General features: G+C 69.3%; 1 protein-coding gene across 1 annotated transcript; it reads left to right on the top strand.

The window, feature by feature from the left end:
• Positions 1-5,356: 5,356 nt before the first annotated feature.
• SP1 (Sp1 transcription factor) lies at positions 5,357-16,690 on the top strand (the record flags this gene model as incomplete). The annotated part of the gene is given in 18 exon segments (XM_068170760.1): positions 5,357-5,403; positions 5,405-5,465; positions 6,293-6,427; positions 6,429-6,546; positions 6,582-6,883; positions 6,885-6,917; positions 6,919-6,973; positions 6,976-7,043; positions 7,045-7,176; positions 7,178-7,222; positions 7,224-7,409; positions 7,411-7,596; positions 7,598-7,627; positions 7,629-7,703; positions 7,705-7,830; positions 7,832-7,862; positions 15,703-15,871; positions 16,339-16,690. Coding segments are annotated over 18 exon segments (2,136 nt in total), but the record flags the coding sequence as incomplete, so codon positions are not given.
• Positions 16,691-17,105: the final 415 nt, after the last annotated feature.

The raw sequence follows: 17,105 nt of genomic DNA on the forward strand, positions 1-17,105 counted from the left end.
CCTCCCAGCCCCTCCCAGCCCCTTTCCTCATCCCAGGGGTTTCAATCCCCACCCCCCCCCCGGGTTGCCTCCTCACTGGAACCCTGCCCCCAGCGCTGCCAGAGGGGGACAGGGACAGGGCTGGGAAAGGCCAGGGCAGGCTGGGCACAGGGACAAGGGCTGGGGGCACTGCTGGGCACAGGAGAGGGCTGGGGTGGGCACAGGGACAGAGCTGGGGAGGGGGCAGGAGGTAGGGGCAGGAGAGAGGGGCAGGAGAGAGGGGCAGGGTTTGGGACAGGAGAGAGTTGGGGTGAGGACAGGGGTGAGAGTTGGGGTGACTCTGCCGGGGCCAGGCCAATGTGGGGCACAGGGCTGGGGGCACTCTCGGTGACACAGTAGGGTTGGGGGCACTGGCTGGGACAGGAGGGCGCTGGGGACACTGCTGGGGGGCAGGGGCAGAGCTGGGCTGGAGGCAGCCGCACCAGCAGCCGCCGCTGGGGGGCAGCAGATACCCCGCCCGGGGAGGGGGCGGGCACCGAGTCGCTAGGGCCAGCTGGGGGCGCTAGAACTGGGAGGGACTGAGGGGGGGGCCGGGAGGGGATTGGGAGGGGATTGAGGGGGGTCTGGGGCAGCCTGGGAGGGGTCTGGGGCAGGCTGGGAGGGGTCTGGGGCAGCTGGGGACTAAAGGAGGACTGAGAAGAGCTGGAGGGGACTGGAGGGGACTGGGAGAGACTAAGGGGGACTGGGGAGGGCCTGGGGGGGGTCTGAGAGAACTTGGGGGGACTGGGAATGATCTAGGAAGGACTGGGTGGACTGGGTGGGGGTCTGGGGCAGCCTGGGAGGGGTCTGGGGCAGGCTGGGGACTAAAGGAGGATTGAGGAGAGCTGGAAGGGACTGGGGGAGACCAAGGGGGACTGGGGAGGAACTGGGGGGGACTGAAAGGGACTGGGGGGGACTGAGAGAACTGGGGGGGACTGGGAGTGATCTAGGAGGGACTGGGTGGACTGGATGGGGGTCTGGGGCAGCCTGGGAGGGGGTCAAAAGCCTGGGAGGGGTCTGGGGCAGCTGGGGGACTAGAGGAGGACTGAGAAGAGCTGGAGGGGACTGGAGGGGACTGGGAGAGACCAAGGGGGACTGGGGAGGGCCTGGGGGGACTGAAAGGGACTGGGGGGGGACTGAGAGAACTGGGGGGGGATTGGGAGTGATCTAGGGGGGACTGGGTGGACTGGGTGGGGGTCTGGGGCAGCCTGGGAGGGGGTCAAAAGCCTGGGAGGGGGTCTGGGGCAGCCTGGGAGGGGTCTGGGGCAGGCTGGGGACTAAAGGAGGATTCAGGAGAGCTGGAGGGGACTGGGGGGGGGACTGGGGGGCAACTGGGGGCACTGGGAGGGACTGAGCTGGGACTAAACTGGGAGGACTTGGGGGGAGCTGGGAGGGGGCTGCCAGGGTTTGTTTAGTGGCTTATTGAGTCTGGGGGCTCTGGGGGGGGGGGGGGGTCTGGTGCCCCACCGGGAGACCCCCACCCCCCAACCCCCCAAACTGTTTGAGCTGGGCCTGGGGCACGGCAAGCAGAGCCCCAGGGCAGGGCTGAAGGGAAGTGGGGCACAGGGAAAGGTCTGCAGGGAGCAGCGGCAGGAGGGGGCTGGGGACACGGGGGGGGGCGACGTTGGGGGGGCAGTGTTGGGGGGGCAGTGTTGGGGGGGCAGTGTTGGGGGGATGGATTTGGGGGGATGGATGGGGGGGTGTTGAGGAGGGGGGGGTGTTGGGGAGGGGGAGTTGGGGGGGATGGATGTGGGGGTGTTGAGGAGGGGGATGCTGGGGGGGGGCAGTGTTGGGGGGCAGTTGGGGAGCAGGATGTTGGGGAGGGGGTATTGGGGGGGCTGTTGGGGAGGGGGATGTTGGGAGGGGAGGTTTGGGGGGGATGGATGTGGGGGGGTTGAGGAGGGGGAGTGTTGGGGTGGGGGATGTTGGGGGGGTGTTTGGGGGGGGTGTTGAGGAGGGGGGATGTTGGGGGGGCAGTGTTGGGGGGCAGTTGAGGAGGGGGGTGTTGGGGAGGGGGTATTGGGGGGGATGGATGTGGGGGTGTTGAGGAGGGGGATGTTGGGGTGGGGGGTGTTGGGGGGGCAGTGTTGGGGGGATGTTGGGGAGGGGGTGTTGGGGGGTATTGGGGTGCTATAGGGGATATTGGGGGGTGTTATTGGGGGGGTATGGGGGGTGCTATGGGGGGGGTGTTGAGGAGGGGAGTGTTGGGGGGGGGATGTTGGGGGGGCAGTGTTGGGGGGTGTTGGGGAGGGGGTGTTGGGGGGGGAGGGATGTGGGGGGGTTGAGGAGGGAGAGTCTTGGGGTGGGGGATGTTGGGGGGGGTGTTTGGGGGGGGTGTTGAGGAGGGGGATGTTGGGGGGGGCAGTGTTGGGGGGCAGTTGGGGAGCAGGATGTTGGGGAGGGGGTGTTGGGAGGGATGGATGTGGGGGGGGTGTTGAGGAGGGGGAGTCTTGGGGGGTGTTTTGGGGGGGCTGTTGGGGAGGGGGATGTTGGGGGGGCAGTGTGGGAGGGGGGTGTTGGGGTGGGGGAGTTGGGGAGGGGTGTTGGGGGGGGATGGATGTGGGGGTGTTGAGGAGGGGCAGTGTTGGGGGGATGTTGGGGAGGGGGCGTTGGGGTGGGGGGCGTTGGGGGAGGGTGTGTTGGGGGGTGCTGTGGGGGGTGTTGAGGAGGGGCAGTGCTGGGGGTGGTGTTTTGAGGGGGTTTTGGGGGGGGCCCTCCCCTCCCCCGTCCCTGCCCCCATCGCCCCCGGGGCTGTCAGGGCTTGGGTGGATGATAAGCGCAGGACCCCCCCCCAGCCCCCCCCCGGGGCTGTGCCCCCCCCCGGGCCCCTCCCGGCCTGGCTGTGCCCTGCAGCCCGCCCCCCGCCTGCAGCCCCCCCCCCCGCCTGCAGCCCCTCCCCCAGGCGCGGCCAGCCCGGGGGGGCACCTGGCGCCTGTCGTGACAGGCCGAGAGCTCCCTGGGCTCCCCCCGCTGCCGGGACAGCCGCTGTCACGACACAGCCGCCCGCAGTGACAGCTGACAGAGCCCTGCGGACGCCTAGGCCGCGGCGAGGCCACTGTCGCAAGGGGCAAGCGGCTGTCGCGACAGCGCTGCGAGGGGCAGTGAGAGGAACGGGCGGGGGGCAACAGAGCGCCGCTGTCGCGACAGGGCTCGCGTCACCGAGCCGACCTGGCAGCCCCGAGGAGCGTCCCCGGCCCGGGGGCTTCCACCCCTGGGCACAGGCAGCGGCCAGGGCCGGGGGCGGAGCCAGCACCAACATGGCGCCGTTTCCGCCACCTTCCCGGCCCCGCCGAGCCGTCCCTCCAAGGGCGCAGCCCGGCCGCTCGCCCCTCCTCCTCGCAGCGCCCCATTGGCCAGTTTGAGACGGAGCGCCGCTCCCGTTGGCGGGGCCGCCCGCCGCGACGGACGCCTCCCGGCTCTGATTGGGCAGCGCGCCCGTCAGTGTGCGAGCCCGCCTTCCTCCTCTGCGGAGACGGCAGCGTCGGTTGGCTGCGCGCGCTGCCAGTCACTCCCCCGCCCAGCCTCCCGCCGCCTATTGGAGGCGCCGCACGCCCATCACGCCGCGGCCCACGCCGCCGCGGCCGCTCCCATACGGGGTCTCCCTGCGAGCCCGCGCGGCCTCCCATTGGCCCGCACCACCGCCGGCCCACCCCTGCCGCTCCCCCATTGGCCATCGCTCGGGGCGCTTCCCCTCCCCCACGGGGCGGGGCGGGCGCCTCCCGCCTCCCTCCCCCCTCCCCGGGCCCGCCCTCTCTCCCTACTGGCGGCTACTCCTATCGCTCTCCAGCCCGCGGAGGCGCCCCATTGGCGGACGAGGCGGAGGGGGCGGGGCCGCGGGGCCGGGGCCGCGGTGCGCGGCTCCCTCCCTCGGCAGCCCCTTGGCGGTCACCGGCGGGGTTAGGCCGCCTCGTCAGCGAGCCGGGCCCGCCCGCCCCTCCTCGCCCCCGCCCCGCCACCGCTCGGGTTCGTCCCCTCCCGGCCACCATGAGCGGTAAGGACCGGCGGGGCGGGGGGGTGGTGAGGGGGGGGCCCAGACACACGCAGACGGCGGCGCCCGCCCGCTCGGAGGGGCCAGAGGCGGCCCCGCCCCACGCCGGGCCGGGCCCCGCCGGGCCGGGCCTCGTTGAGCCGAGTCGAGCCGGGGGGGACCTGCCGGGGGAGGGACCCGGGGGAGGGGGGAAGGCCTCGGGGGAGGGACCCGGCGAACGGGCCGGGCCGAGCCGGGCGCGGAGGAGCGGGGAAGGAGCGCGCGGGGGGGGGGGGGGGGCGGCGGGCCCCGGTTGTTGGGGGCGGGGGAGGGGGGGTGGTCCCGGTTGTCGGGGGCGGGAGGCCCTGGTTGTTGAGGGGATGTGAAGGAGGATTCCGGGGGATCCAGAGCGGAGAGGAAGGGGTTTGGGGGGCGGGGGGCACACAGGCGCTCCCCCCCCCTTCCCCCCCCCCTCCCTTCCCCCCCCCCCGGCAGAAGGCGCCTGCGGGGGCGGAGGGACGGGGGGGGGGGGAGGGAAGGGAAACGGCGTGAAAGAACCGGGGGTAGAGGGACCGTGGGTGAAGGGGAACCGTGCAGAGCCATGAGGTGCGGGGGGGGCTTTGAGGTGGGAGGGAAGTCGTGGGGCTGGGGGCCCGGGGGGGGGGGAACGCTCGGGATGGGAGCCAGGAGGCAGGAGGGGGCCGGAGCCTGGGGGGCAGCCGTGGGGGGCAGCCGCGGGGGTGCTGTGTTCTGCTGGGGGGTATTTGGGGAGGGGGGGGGCAGGAATGAGGGGCGCGGGTCCTGGGCAGGGAGGAACGGGGGCGGGGAGGTGGGGGGGAGCGAAGGGGGCTTCGGGGGGGAGCAGGAGCGCGGCCGCGGTGGGGGAAGCCCTGGGGAGCTCCGTGGGCTGGACCCGCGGCGGGGAATCCCGTGGGCAGGGCAGGGCAGGGCAGGGAGAGGGCGGCGGGGCGGACCGCGGCAGCACCGGGGCGGATCCCGGCAGCACCGGGGCGGGAGCTGTGCTCCGGGGCCAGCCGGGATGGGGGGGCCAGCCGGGATGGGAAAGGGGAGGCCCGGGGAGGACCTCGACGGAGGCCAGGGAGTGTCCCGGGCGGCCGGGGAGGAGCCGGAGCCTGGAGCGGGGCCAGGTCCTCCTCCGCCTGTGCCGCTGCCAGCTCCCCTTTGGCAGCTCGCTCCGCTCCCCAGCCCCTTCCGACCCTTCCCTCGCATGGATCCCCCCGCAGAGCGCTGGCCGGCGCGGGGTGCCCCCTCCCCGCCGCCGCCGCCCCCCGGCCTGCCCGCCCGCCGCCTCCTCACGCCCCCGACCTCCTTTTCCTGCCCCAAGATGTCTTTTAATTCCCTCTGCCCTTCCCCGCCCCGGCAGACCAAGAGAGCCCCGAGGAGATGGCAGCCGTGAAAGCCCGAGAAGGGCGAAGGCGACGCCAGCAGCAACAGCAGCGCAGGCAGCGGGGAGGGCCAGGTGAGCAGGGGGCGGGGAGCAGCAGCCCCGAACCCCCAACCCTCCCGGGGCGGGGGGGGCGGCTGGGGAGGGCTTGGTCCTCCCCGTGGCAAAGTCCAGGGCCGAGCCGAGGGCAGCGACGCTCGGCTGGGCTCCCCCGGGGGAGAGGAAGAGGAGGGCGGCCAAAGGCTCGGCGGGGCCGGGGAGGGGGAATGGAAGGGGAAGCGGCACCGCGGCCAAGCTCCCCGACCCGCGGCGCCCCCCGCCGCTTCCCCTCCTCCCTCTTCCTCCTCCTCCCTCCTGTGCTCTCCAAAACCACTCCTCGCTCCCAGGAAAGCAGAGGGAACAATTCCCCTTGCTCCCAGTAAACAGCACAGCCCCAGCTGGCCCTGCTCCAGCTTTGGGGGGGTGCCCGCAGACGCCTCCCTGCCTTGCTTGGTGTTTCCCTGCGGGGTTGTTCCCCTGCAGGGCCCGGGGGTGGGGGTGGGGGTGGGGGAAGGAATCTTTCTGCCGGGTGAGGTTTTTTTTTCTCCTCCTCTTTTCTTTGGTGGTGGTGGTGTTTTTTTTTTCCATGCTGCCTCATTCCCTTTTCCTCCTTCCCAGAGGATTCCTCCCTCTGGGCTCAGCCTGGCTCTGGCAGTTGGTGTTTTGCAGGAAGCTGTGTTTATCTTTTGCAGGGAGGCTCCTCCCTGCTTTTCATGTCGGGCTGGGGCTGGGTTCTGCTGTTTGGGGTGGGGTTGGGGTTGGGTTGTTTGTCCTACCCCTTCCTTTTTTTTTTTCCTCTCTGAGCCACCTCCTGAACTCCTCCTCCTTCCTCTTCTCTCCTCCCTCCTCCCTCCCCCCCGTAGGAATCGCAGCCTTCCCCCCTGGCTCTGCTGGCAGCCACCTGCAGCCGGATCGAGTCCCCCAACGAGAACTCCAACAGCTCGCAGGGTGGTGGGCAGCCAGGGGGGAGCAGTGAGCTGGACCTGAGCGCTGCTGCCCGCTCAGATCGCTCAGTCTGCCAACGGCTGGCAGATCATCTCCACCGGTTCCACCACCCCCACCCCCGCCAAGGAGCAGGGCGGCAGCGGCGGCGGGCAGCGGCGGCGGCGGCTGGGGGGCGGCGGGGGAGGGCGCCAAGGGCCGGCCGGTGAGCGCCGGGCAGGTACGTGGTGACCACAGCTTCCAGCCTGCAGAACCAGCAGGTGCTGGCCGGGCTGCCAGGGGTTCTGCCCAACATCCAGTACCAGGTCATCCCCCAGTTCCAGACCATCGATGGGCAGCAGCTGCAGTTCGCCGCCGCCGCCGCCCCGGCCCAGGTCAACGTCCAGCAGGACGCCGCGGGGCAGCTGCAGATCATCCCCGGCGCCAACCAGCAGATCATCACCAGCAGGGCCGGGACCAGCAACCTCATTGCCATGCCCAACCTGCTGCAGCAGGCTGTGCCCATCCAGGGCGGTGGGCCTGGCCAACAACACCCTCTCAGGGCAGGACCCAGTACGTGGCCAACGTCCCCGTGGCCCTCAACGGCAACATCACCCTGCTGCCGGGTCAACAGCGTGGCTTGCCAGCCTGGCTCCCACCTCCCAGACCGTCACCATGAGCAGCTCTGGCTCCCCCAGACAGCAGCTCCCAAACTGTGCCCTCCAGCTCCGCTGCCACCTCCAGCAACGCCGCCGCCGGCGCCGCCACCTCCCAGGGCGGCTCCGGAGCCTTCTTCACCAACGCCAACAGCTACTCCACCACCACCAACCACCAGCAACTTGGGCATCATGAATTTCTCCACCAGTGCCACCGGTGGGCAGCAGTGTCCAGTCCCAGACCCCCCAGAGGGGCAGCGGAGGGCAGAGCTCGGACTCCTTGCAGAGCTCGGTCCCGGGGGGTGGCTTTGCCGGGGGGGGCAGCAGAAGGAGGGGGGAGCAGGGGCAGCAGGCCCAGCAGCAGCAGCAGCAGCAGATCCTGATCCAACCCCAGCTCGTGCAGGGGGGGGCAGACCATCCAAGCCCTCCAGACCACCCCCCTCTCTGGGCAGACCTTTGCCACCCAAGCCATCTCTCAGGACGCTCTGCAGAACCTCCAGCTGCAGGCCGTCCCCAACTCCGGGGGCCCATCATCATCCGCACCCCCACGGTGGGGCCCCAACGGCCAGGTCAGCTGGCAGACCATCCAGCCTCCAGAACCTGCAAGTGCAGAACCCCCAAGGCTCAGACAATCACCTTGGCCCCCATGCAGGGAGTCTCCCTGGGGCAAACTGGCAGCACCAGCACCACCCTCACCCCCCATCGCCTCCCTCCCCAGCGGCACCGTCACCGTCAACGCCGCCCAGCTCTCCTCCGTGCCAGGCCTCCAGACTATTAACCTCAGTGCCTTGGGAGCCTCTGGGATCCAGGTTCATCAGCTCCAAGGGGTTGCCCTTGGCCATTGCCAACGCCACTGGTGAGTCCACCCCGCTCCGCCTGCCCCCTGGGGAGCTCCTCGGCGGTGCAGGCTGGGGCCGGAGCTGCTGGAAGGGCTGAAACGAGGAGGGCCCTGTGGGCCTGTGCCAGGGCTGCAGGTGGTGGGGGCTGCTGCCAGGTGGGGGAGGAGGTGTGGAGGGGCTTGGGTGGCCTGTGGTGGCCCCAGGGGTGCAGGTGTGGAGGGGCTTGAAGGTGGCCCAGGGGTGCAGGTGTGGAGGGGCTTGAAGGTAAGTTGTTGTAGCCCAGGGATGGAGGTGCTGAGGGTCTTGAAGGTAACTTGTGGTGGCCCAGGATGGAGGTGCTGAGTCCCTTGAAGGTGGCCCAGGAGGGAAGGTGCTGAGTCCCTTGAAGGTGGCCCAGGAGGGAAGGGTGCTGAGGGTCTTGAAGGTGGCCCGGGGGGGGAGGTGTGGAGGGGTCTTGAAGGTGGCCCAGGAGGTTGGAGGTGGCCCAGGGGTGGAGGTGCTGAGTCCCTTGGAGGTGGCCCAGGGGTGGAGGTGCTGAGTCCCTTGGAGGTGGCCCAGGGATGGAGGTGCTGAGTCCCTTGGAGGCTTCCTGGGGGAGCCTCTGGTCTGATTAACTCTTGGCTGACTGCTAAGGAGGAAGATGCTTGTGAGGGGGGAGGGAGGGAGATGTTGGAGGAGGAGGAGGAGCAGCTGGCAAGTGGGCTGGTGCTGGTGCTGGCCCTGGGGGGGAAGTCTTGACCCCCTCCCCACCCCCAGAAGAGAAGTTTGGAGGAGTTTCTGCTCTCATTAACTCTCAGGAGGCTGATTGAGGGGGGGAGGATGAGGAGGAGATGGCTGTGAGGGGGGAAGGAGGGAGATGGTGGAGGAGGAGAAGCAGGGGACAAGGGGATGGGTGCTGGTGGTGGCCCTGGGAGGGTTAAGCCTTGCTGAGGGCTGGGTTGGGGCAGCCCTTGGGCTGCTTGGCCTCTTGAGTGGCTGCTGAGGAGGAGGTGGTTGTGAGTGGGGAAGGGGCTGGGGGGGCAGCGTGGCTTTGTCCTGGGCCCTGCTGGCCACCCCTGGGCTGGGCTCTCAGGGCAGTGCTGGGGGGGGGGGAGCCAGCAGGACTTCTGCAGAGTGCCCCCAACCCCTCCCTGCCCTGCCTGGAGCGAGCAGGCAGAGCCTCAGAGCCCTGGGGGAGCTTCCCAGGCAGGGCTGGGAGCGGCAGGCTCCAGCCTGGGAGTTTCAGCCTCCAGCTGGGGGCTGGCCTGGGCCCTGGGGAGCTGCAGAGAGCTGGAGCAGGGCAGAGCTGCTCAGGGCCCTCCAGGTCCATCCCCACAGCACGGGGGGGGAGGGGGTGTGGGGAGGGTCACAGATTGTGGTGGGGAAGGGGAAGGGGGGGACCATGGTGAGGAAGGAGTTGGGGAAGGGGGGGAGGGGAAGGTGGGGAAGGGAAGGAAGGAGGAGCATGGTGGGGAAGCATCTGAGCCCATGCAGGGGAAGGGCTTGAGGAGCAGAGCCTGGAGGGGGCCAGGGAGCTCGGTGGGGAGAGGGTTGAAGGCTCCAGCCCGGGAGGGGCTGAGGAGCTCAGTGGGGTCCCTTGGAAGCTCCTGGGGGAGCCTGAGGGTTCCTCAGCTTCCCCCTGGGGAGCCAAGCCCGGGCTGGGGGCCAGGCAGCCCCTGCAGCCCCTCTTGCTCCTCCACTTGCTCTGGGGCTCCAGAGCCCCTTGCTGGATCTAGGCACAGCGCTGGGGGGGGCCCAGAAGCAGCACCCCCCCCTCCCCTGCCCCCCTCCCCTGCCCCCTCCCCTGCCCCCCTCCCCTGCCCCCTCCCCTGCCCCCTCCCAGTTGCTCAACCCGAGTGGTGCCTCCTTGGCAGCCTTGTTTTGCTGTTGCTACAGCAGAGCCCAGCTCCAGCCCTGCCCCAGTCGGGATTAGCCTGATCCGGGCCGGGGGGGGCAGGGGGGGCGGGGGGAGACCTGTGGAGGGCTGGGAGGAAGCTGGGGGGCAGGGAGGGGCCCCTGGGGCTGTGGCCACCTGGGCTTGGCTGGGTAGCAGGGGGCTGAGGGCTTTGTGTCAGGACAGGCTGGGTCTGGAGGGGTTTGTGTCGTGACAGGCCGGGTCTGGAGGGGTTTGTGTCGCGACAGGCCGGGTCAGGAGGGGTTTGTGTCGCGACAGGCCGGGTCAGGAGGGGTTTGTGTCGCGACAGGCCGGGTCAGGAGGGGTTTGTGTCGCGACAGGCCGGGTCAGGAGGGGTTTGTGTCGCGACAGGCCGGGTCAGGAGGGGTTTGTGTCGCGACAGGCCGGGTCAGGAGGGGTTTGTGTCGCGACAGGCCGGGTCAGGAGGGGTTTGTGTCGCGACAGGCCGGGTCAGGAGGGGTTTGTGTCGCGACAGGCCGGGTCAGGAGGGGTTTGTGTCGCGACAGGCCGGGTCTGGAGGGGTTTGTGTCACGACAGGCCGGGTCTGGAGGGGTTTGTGTCACGACAGGCCGGGTCTGGAGGGGTTTGTGTCGCGACAGGCCGGGTCTGGAGGGGTTTGGGATGGGTCTGGAGGGGTTTGTGTCGTGACAGGCCGGGTCTGGAGGGGTTTGTGTCACGACAGGCTGGGTTTAGAGGGGTTTGAGATGGATCTGAAGGGCTTTGAGTCGCGACAGGCCGGGTCTGGAGGGATTTGGGACAGGTCTGGAGGGGTTTGTGTCGTGACAGGCCGGGTCTGGAGAGGTTTGAGATGGATCTGAAGGGGTTTATGTCGTGACAGGCTGGGTCTGGAGGGGTTTGGGATGGGTCAGGAGGGGCTTGTGTCGCGACAGGCCGGGGCTGCAGCCGCCCGTGTCACGACACGCCGCTGCCGGGGCCGTGTGCGGGGCTCCGTTGCCGTTGGAGGCGCCGCGGCCGGGCGTGGGCAGCTCCCGGGGCCGGAGTCGGGGCCAGGCTCTGCCCCCGGGGGTGGAGCAGGGAGGAACCTTCCAGAGACCACCCACGGCCGGCAGCCTCCCCCTGCGCCTCCTCCTCCTCCTCCTCCTCCTGCGCCTCCTCCTCCTCCTCCCCCTGCGCCTCCTCCTCCCCCTGCGCCTCCTCCTCCTCCTCCTCCTGCGCCTCCTCCTCCTCCTCCTCCTGCGCCTCCTCCTCCTCCTGCGCCTCCTCCTCCTCCTGCGCCTCCTCCTCCTCCTGCGCCTCCTCCTCCTCCTGCGCCTCCTCCTCCTCCTCCTGCGCCTCCTCCTCCTCCTGCGCCCTCCTCCTCCTCCTCCTCCTCCTCCTCCTGCTCCGCCTCTGCTGCTGCTCCTCCTGCGTCTCCTCCTCTGCTCCTTCCTCCTTCTCCTCTCCGCCTTCCTTGTGCCTTTCTCTTCCTCTCTTCCCTCCCTTCCCTTCCTTCCTTCCTTCCTCCTCCTCTCTTCCCTTCCTTCCTTCCTTTCTCCTCCTCCTTTCCCTTCCTTCCTTCCTTCCTCCTCCTCCCTTGCCTTCCTTCCTTCCTGTGCCCCCCTGCTCCTGGGTGCTCCTGGGTGGGTGCCAGCAGTGTCCCCCCTGTGCCCCCCTGCTCCTGGGTGCTCCTGGGTGGGTGCCAGCAGTGTCCCCCCTGTGCCCCCCTGCTCCTGGGTGCTCCTGGGTGGGTGCCAGCTCTCCCCCTGCTGCCACCCCAGCTCTGGCAGCTCAGGTTGGAGCCACCCTGCCTGTGGCAGCTCTGTGGTGGGCAGGGTGGGGATGGTTTCCTCACCAGGCTTCCTCTTCCCCTTCTGCCCCAGAGGGACTTCCCTCTCCCCCCTCCCTCTCCCCCTGCAGCTCTGAGCTCTGCTGCTGCCCTCCCTGCAGCTCGGCCCCAGAGCTCCCTGTGGCTGGGAGCTGCAGGAGGTGGAGCTGGGGGGGGGCTGCCCACAGCGCTGCTTGGCCTGGGGGGGATGTGGCAGCCCCCAGCTGTGGCCCTGCCCAGGGGCAGCAGCAGGACTGGGTCCTGTGCAGGGCTCCCTGGTGGGACTGGGGGGGATGGGGCTACAGGTCTCTGGGGGCCAGGGGGAGGCTGCTGGGGGCCAGGGGGAGCTTGCTGGGGGCCAGGAGGAGCTTGCTGGGGGCTAGGAGGAGGCTGCTGGGGGCCGAGAGGAGGTCTCTGGGAGCTGACAGGACCCTCCTGAGGGCCAGGAGGAGGCTGCTGGGGGCCAGGAGGAGGTTTCTGAGGGCCAGGAGGAGGTTTCTGAGGGCCAGGAGGAGGTCTCTGGGAGCTGAGAGGACCCTCCTGAGGGCCAGGAGGAGCTTTCTGGGTGCCAGGAGGAGCTTGCTGAGGCCAAACCCTCTCCTTTCGGGGGGGGCAGGAAGCCTTTGCAGCCTCCTCCCCAGCTCCCTGCTGCCTCTCCGCTGCCTGCAGGGCTCCAGGGCTGCACACAAAGCCCTGATTGTCTCCTGGCTCTGAAGGCAGCCTTGTGGCAGGCCCTGGCTGAGCCATCCCCTGGCATGGGCTGCAGAGGGGAGGGTGGGCATGGAGCCCTCCCCAGGCCCTGGTGCCATCAGGGCACAGCCCCAGGAGGCTGCTGCCGGCCCTGGGCTCCCAGCCCCCTCCCAGCTCCTGCAGCCCAGCAGCCAGGGGGTGGGGAAGGAGCCCAGGGCCCTGCAGAGGACTTTGGGATCTGCCTGGGGAGAGGGAACGGCCCCGGGGGGGATCCTGCATCCCCTCCCCTCCCATCCCCCCCCCGGGGCTGTGCTCTGCATGGGGCTGCCCTGCTCCTCCTCCCTCCTTCCTCCCTCCCTCTCCTCCTCCTTCCTCCCTCCCTCTCCTCCTCCTTCCTCCCTCCCTCTCCTCCTCCTTCCTCCCTCCCTCTCCTCCTCCTTCCTCCCTCCCTCTCCTCCTCCTTCCTCCCTCCCTCTCCTCCTCCTTCCTCCCTCCCTCTCCTCCTCCTTCCTCCCTCCCTCTCCTCCTCCTTCCTCCCTCCCTCTCCTCCTCCTTCCTCCCTCCCTCTCCTCCTCCTTCCTCCCTCCCTCTCCTCCTCCTTCCTCCCTCCCTCTCCTCCTCCTTCCTCCCTCCCTCTCCTCCTCCTTCCTCCCTCCCTCTCCTCCTCCTTCCTCCCTCCCTCTCCTCCTCCTTCCTCCCTCCCTCTCCTCCTCCTTCCTCCCTCCCTCTCCTCCTCCTTCCTCCCTCCCTCTCCTCCTCCTTCCTCCCTCCCTCTCCTCCTCCTTCCTCCCTCCCTCTCCTCCTCCTTCCTCCCTCCCTCTCCTCCTCCTTCCTCCCTCCCTCTCCTCCTCCTTCCTCCCTCCCTCTCCTCCTCCTTCCTCCCTCCCTCTCCTCCTCCTTCCTCCCTCCCTCTCCTCCTCCTTCCTCCCTCCCTCTCCTCCTCCTTCCTCCCTCCCTCTCCTCCTCCTTCCTCCCTCCCTCTCCTCCTCCTTCCTCCCTCCCTCTCCTCCTCCTTCCTCCCTCCCTCTCCTCCTCCTCCTCCTCCTCCTCCTCCCTCCCTGGCTCCTCCTGGGGGCCAGGCCTGGAGCCCTTGGCAGCAGTGCTGGTCAGACTGGTTGGGTGCTCCCCAGGGAGGAGCCTTCCTCCTGCCAGCTCTGGGCCTTCATCACCTCCTTCCCTTTTATCTGTGCCGACCTCCCCCCTGCCAGGAGCCTGCAGGAGCCTGGGGCTGGCCTTTATCTGCCCCTCCCAGGAGCTGCTGCCTGCTGCTGCCTGCAGGGCCTGGGGTGGGCTCCTTCCCCAGGGCCTTGTCACCAGGCTGGGAGAGGCTGCTGGCAGCCAGCTGCCTCCAGCCCCTGCTGCAGGACCCCCTGGGAGCAGAGCTCCAGGGCTTGGTGCCCCCCCCCAGGCCATGCTGAGGGCACAAAGCCAGCTGGGGGCCAGGAGCAGCTGAGGGAGCTGGGGGGGGAGGGCTGAGGCTGGAGGAGAGGAGGCTGAGGGGAGAGCTCCTGGCTGCCTGCAGCTCCCTGCAGCCAGGGGGGGTTGGGCTCTGCTGCCAGGGGCCTGGGCAAGGGGAGATGGCCTCAGGCTGCCCCAGGGCAGGTCCAGCTCGGCCTGGAGCAGCAATTTCTGCCCCTTGGGGGTTCTCCAGCCCTGGGACAGGCTCCTCAGGGAGGTGGTGGAGTCCCCATGGTCTGGAGGGGTTCCCAGGCCCTGGGGCTGTGGTGCTGAGGGCTGTGGGTGGGCAGCAGCCCTGCCTGGGCCAGGTCCATGCTCTGGGAGGTCCTCTCCTGCCAGCAGCTTTCCAGGGCTCTGCCTTCTGGCTGAGGGTCAGCTCAGGACATCCTCCTGCCCTGGGCAGCCTGGCTGGGACCCTCCTCAGGGTCATCCTCTGCCCCCTGGGACCAGCCCCAGCCCTTCCCCCCAGGCTGCTGGGACACTGCCCCGTGAGGGCAGCTGCTCAGAGTGGCCCTGGTGCCCTCCTGGCTCTCTCTCCCTGCAGCCCAAGTGGCTCAGGCATGATGCAAGTGCAGCCAGGCTGGCAGATGACTCAGGGTCCAGCACCTTGCCTCTGGCTGCCTCCAGCACAGAGCTCTCCCCCAGCCTCTGTCACCCACTGCAGGCGTGGCCACCTCTCCTGTCCAGCCTGCCTGCAAGGGCACAGCTCTGCCTGAGGCCCCCAGGGCTGGGAGGAGGGAGATGAAGGCTCCTCAGCTGTGGAGCCCCCAGCTGGCTGCACAGCCAAATGCCTCAGGGAGCAGAGAGGCCTCCCCCAAGGGTGCTGCTTCGTGCCCCAGGCAGCCTGGCATCCCTGCCTGGTGGCCTCTGTGCCCTGCTGAGCTCTGCCCAGGGCCTCCTCTGGCACCTGGTGGCAGCACCAAGGCTGTGGGTGGCCTCCAGGAGCTGCCCAGAGCTCTGCTGCTTCTGTTTGCCCCTCTTGGGGTTGGGGTTGGGGTTTGGGTTGAGCTTTGGCTTTGAGTTGGGTGGGGCTTGGGGTTGGCTTGGGGTTGGGGTTGGGTCTGGTTTTGGTGTTGGGTTTGGGTTTGGTTTTGGCTTTGGTGTTGGGCTTGGGCTTGGCTTTGGTTAGGCTTTGGCTTTGGGCTTGGCTTTGGTGTTGGGTTTGGCTTTGGCTTTGGGTTGGGTTTGGCTTTGGGTTGGGTTTGGCTTTGGGTTGGGTTTGGCTTTGGGTTTGGCTTTGGGTTTGAGTTGGGTTTGGCTTTGGTGTTGGCTTTGGTTTGTTCTCCACCCTGAAGCAGCCTGCAGGTGGCTGGAGGGGCTCTGGGAGGCTCTTCCCTGGGGGGTGGAGCTCTTGGTGCTCTCCTGGATGGAGCTCAGAGAGCAGGGACTGAGGTGTGGAGGAGCTGGGGGGGGCTGTGAGAGCCCCAAGGCTGTCAGGAGAGCTTTGTGGGGACTGAGCAGAGAAGCTGGAGGGAAGCTGAGGGAGGAGCTTGGGATGAGCTGAGCTGCCCAGCCCAGCCCCTCCTGGAATGGGGGCAAGACCTCCCTGCCTTCCCCTGCCTGCCTTCCCCTGCCTGCCTTCCCCTGCCTGCCTTCCCCTCCCTGCCTTCCCCTCCCTGCCTTCCCCTCCCTGCCCTCCCCTCCCTGCCCTCCCCTCCCTGCCCTCCCCTCCCTGCCCTCCCCTCCCTGCCTTCCCCTCCCTGCCCTCCCCTCCCTGCCCTCCCCTCCCTGCCTTGCCCTCCCTGCTGCCCCACGTGGGCAACATTGGGGTCTGGGGGAGAATTCTTCACTCCAGGAGGGGTCAGGGGGTTGGAGCAGGCTGCTGAGGGAGGTGGTGGAGTCCCCATCCCTGGAGGTGTTCCTGGAGCCTGTGGGCATGGTGGGGTTGGGCTCCTGGTGGGGTTGGGCTCCTGGTGGGGTTGGGCTCCTGGTGGGGTTGGGCTCCTGGTGGGGTTGGGTCCATGCTTGGCCTGGATGATCTCAGAGGCCTTTTGCAGCCTCTGTGGCTGCAGGCTGCTCCCACAGTCACCTCCTGTGCTTGCTCCTGCAGGTGACCACAGTGCTCAGCTGGGGCTGCATGGCACGAGTGGAGATGGGCTGGGGGATGAGAGTGCAGCAGTGGAGGAAGGAGAGACCAGCCCAGACCCACAGCCCCAGCAGGGGAAGAAGACAAGGAGGGAGGCTTGCACCTGCCCCTACTGCAAAGACAACGAGGGGAGGTGAGGCTGGCCCCCTCTGCCCCCCTCTGCCCCCCTCTGCCCCCCTCTGCCCCCCTCTGCCCCCCTCTGCCCCCCTCTGCCCCCCTCTGCCCCCCTCTGCCCCCCCTCTGCCTGCCTGTCTCCTCTCTGCCCCCCTCTGCCTGCCTCTGTCTCCTCTCTGGCCCCTCTCTCCCTGCCTCCCTCTGCCCCCCTCTGGCCCCCCTCTGCCTGCCTCTGTCTCCTCTCTGCCCCCCTCTGCCTGCCTCTGGCCCCCCTCTGGCCCCCCTCTGCCTGCTTCTGTCTCCTCTCTGCCCCCCTCTGCCTGCCTCTGTCTCCTCTCTGGCCCCTCTCTCCCTGCCTCTGGCCCTTCTGCCCCCCTTCTCCCTGCCTCTGCCCCCCTCTCTCTCTCTCTGTCTCCTCTCCGCCCCTTCTATCCCCTCCGAGCTGTTTCTGTTTCTCACTGTGCTGTTCCCCCCCCCCTGCCCCAGGAGCTCTGGAGACCCAGGGAAGAAGAAGCAGCACATCTGCCACATCCCAGGCTGCGGGAAGGTCTACGGCAAAACCTCTCACCTGAGAGCCCACCTGCGGTGGCACACCGGGGAGAGGCCTTTCATCTGCAACTGGATCCTCTGCGGGAAGCGCTTCACCCGCAGCGACGAGCTGCAGCGGCACAAGCGCACGCACACAGGTAGGGGCTGCAGGCAGAGCCCCCCAGAGGGGCTGCCCCCCCAGAGAGGGGGCTGCACAGAGCCCCCCAGCCAGGCTGCCCAGGGCCCCCGCAGAGGGACTGCACACAGAGCCCCCCCCAGCCAGGCTGCTCAGTGACGAGCTGCAGCGGCACAAGCGCACGCACACAGGTAGGGGCTGCAGGCAGAGCCCCCCAGAGGGGCTGCACACAGCCCCCCAGCCAGGCTGCCCCCCCAGAGCAGGGGCTGCACCCCCCAGAGGGGATGCACACAGAGCCCCCCAGGGAGGCAGCTCAGCAACGAGCTGCAGCGGCACAAGCGCACGCACACAGGTAGGGGCTGCAGGCAGAGCCCCCCCAGAGGGGCTGCAGGCAGAGCCCCCCCAGAGGGGCTGCACACAGAGCCCCCCCAGAGGGGCTGCACACAGAGACCCCCAGCCAGGCTGCCCCCCCCAGAGGGACTGCCCTCAGCACCCCCCAGCCAGGCTGCTCAGCACCGGAGAGGCTGCACGCTGCGCCCCCCAGCGGCTGCACACAGCCATGCAGCTGCCTTGGAAAAGCTCTCTGATG

Source organism: Melanerpes formicivorus, unplaced genomic scaffold (assembly GCF_026170545.1).
Source record: "Melanerpes formicivorus ecotype bairdi unplaced genomic scaffold, bMelFor1.0.p_v2 SCAF_569, whole genome shotgun sequence".
Taxonomy (NCBI): domain Eukaryota; kingdom Metazoa; phylum Chordata; class Aves; order Piciformes; family Picidae; genus Melanerpes; species Melanerpes formicivorus.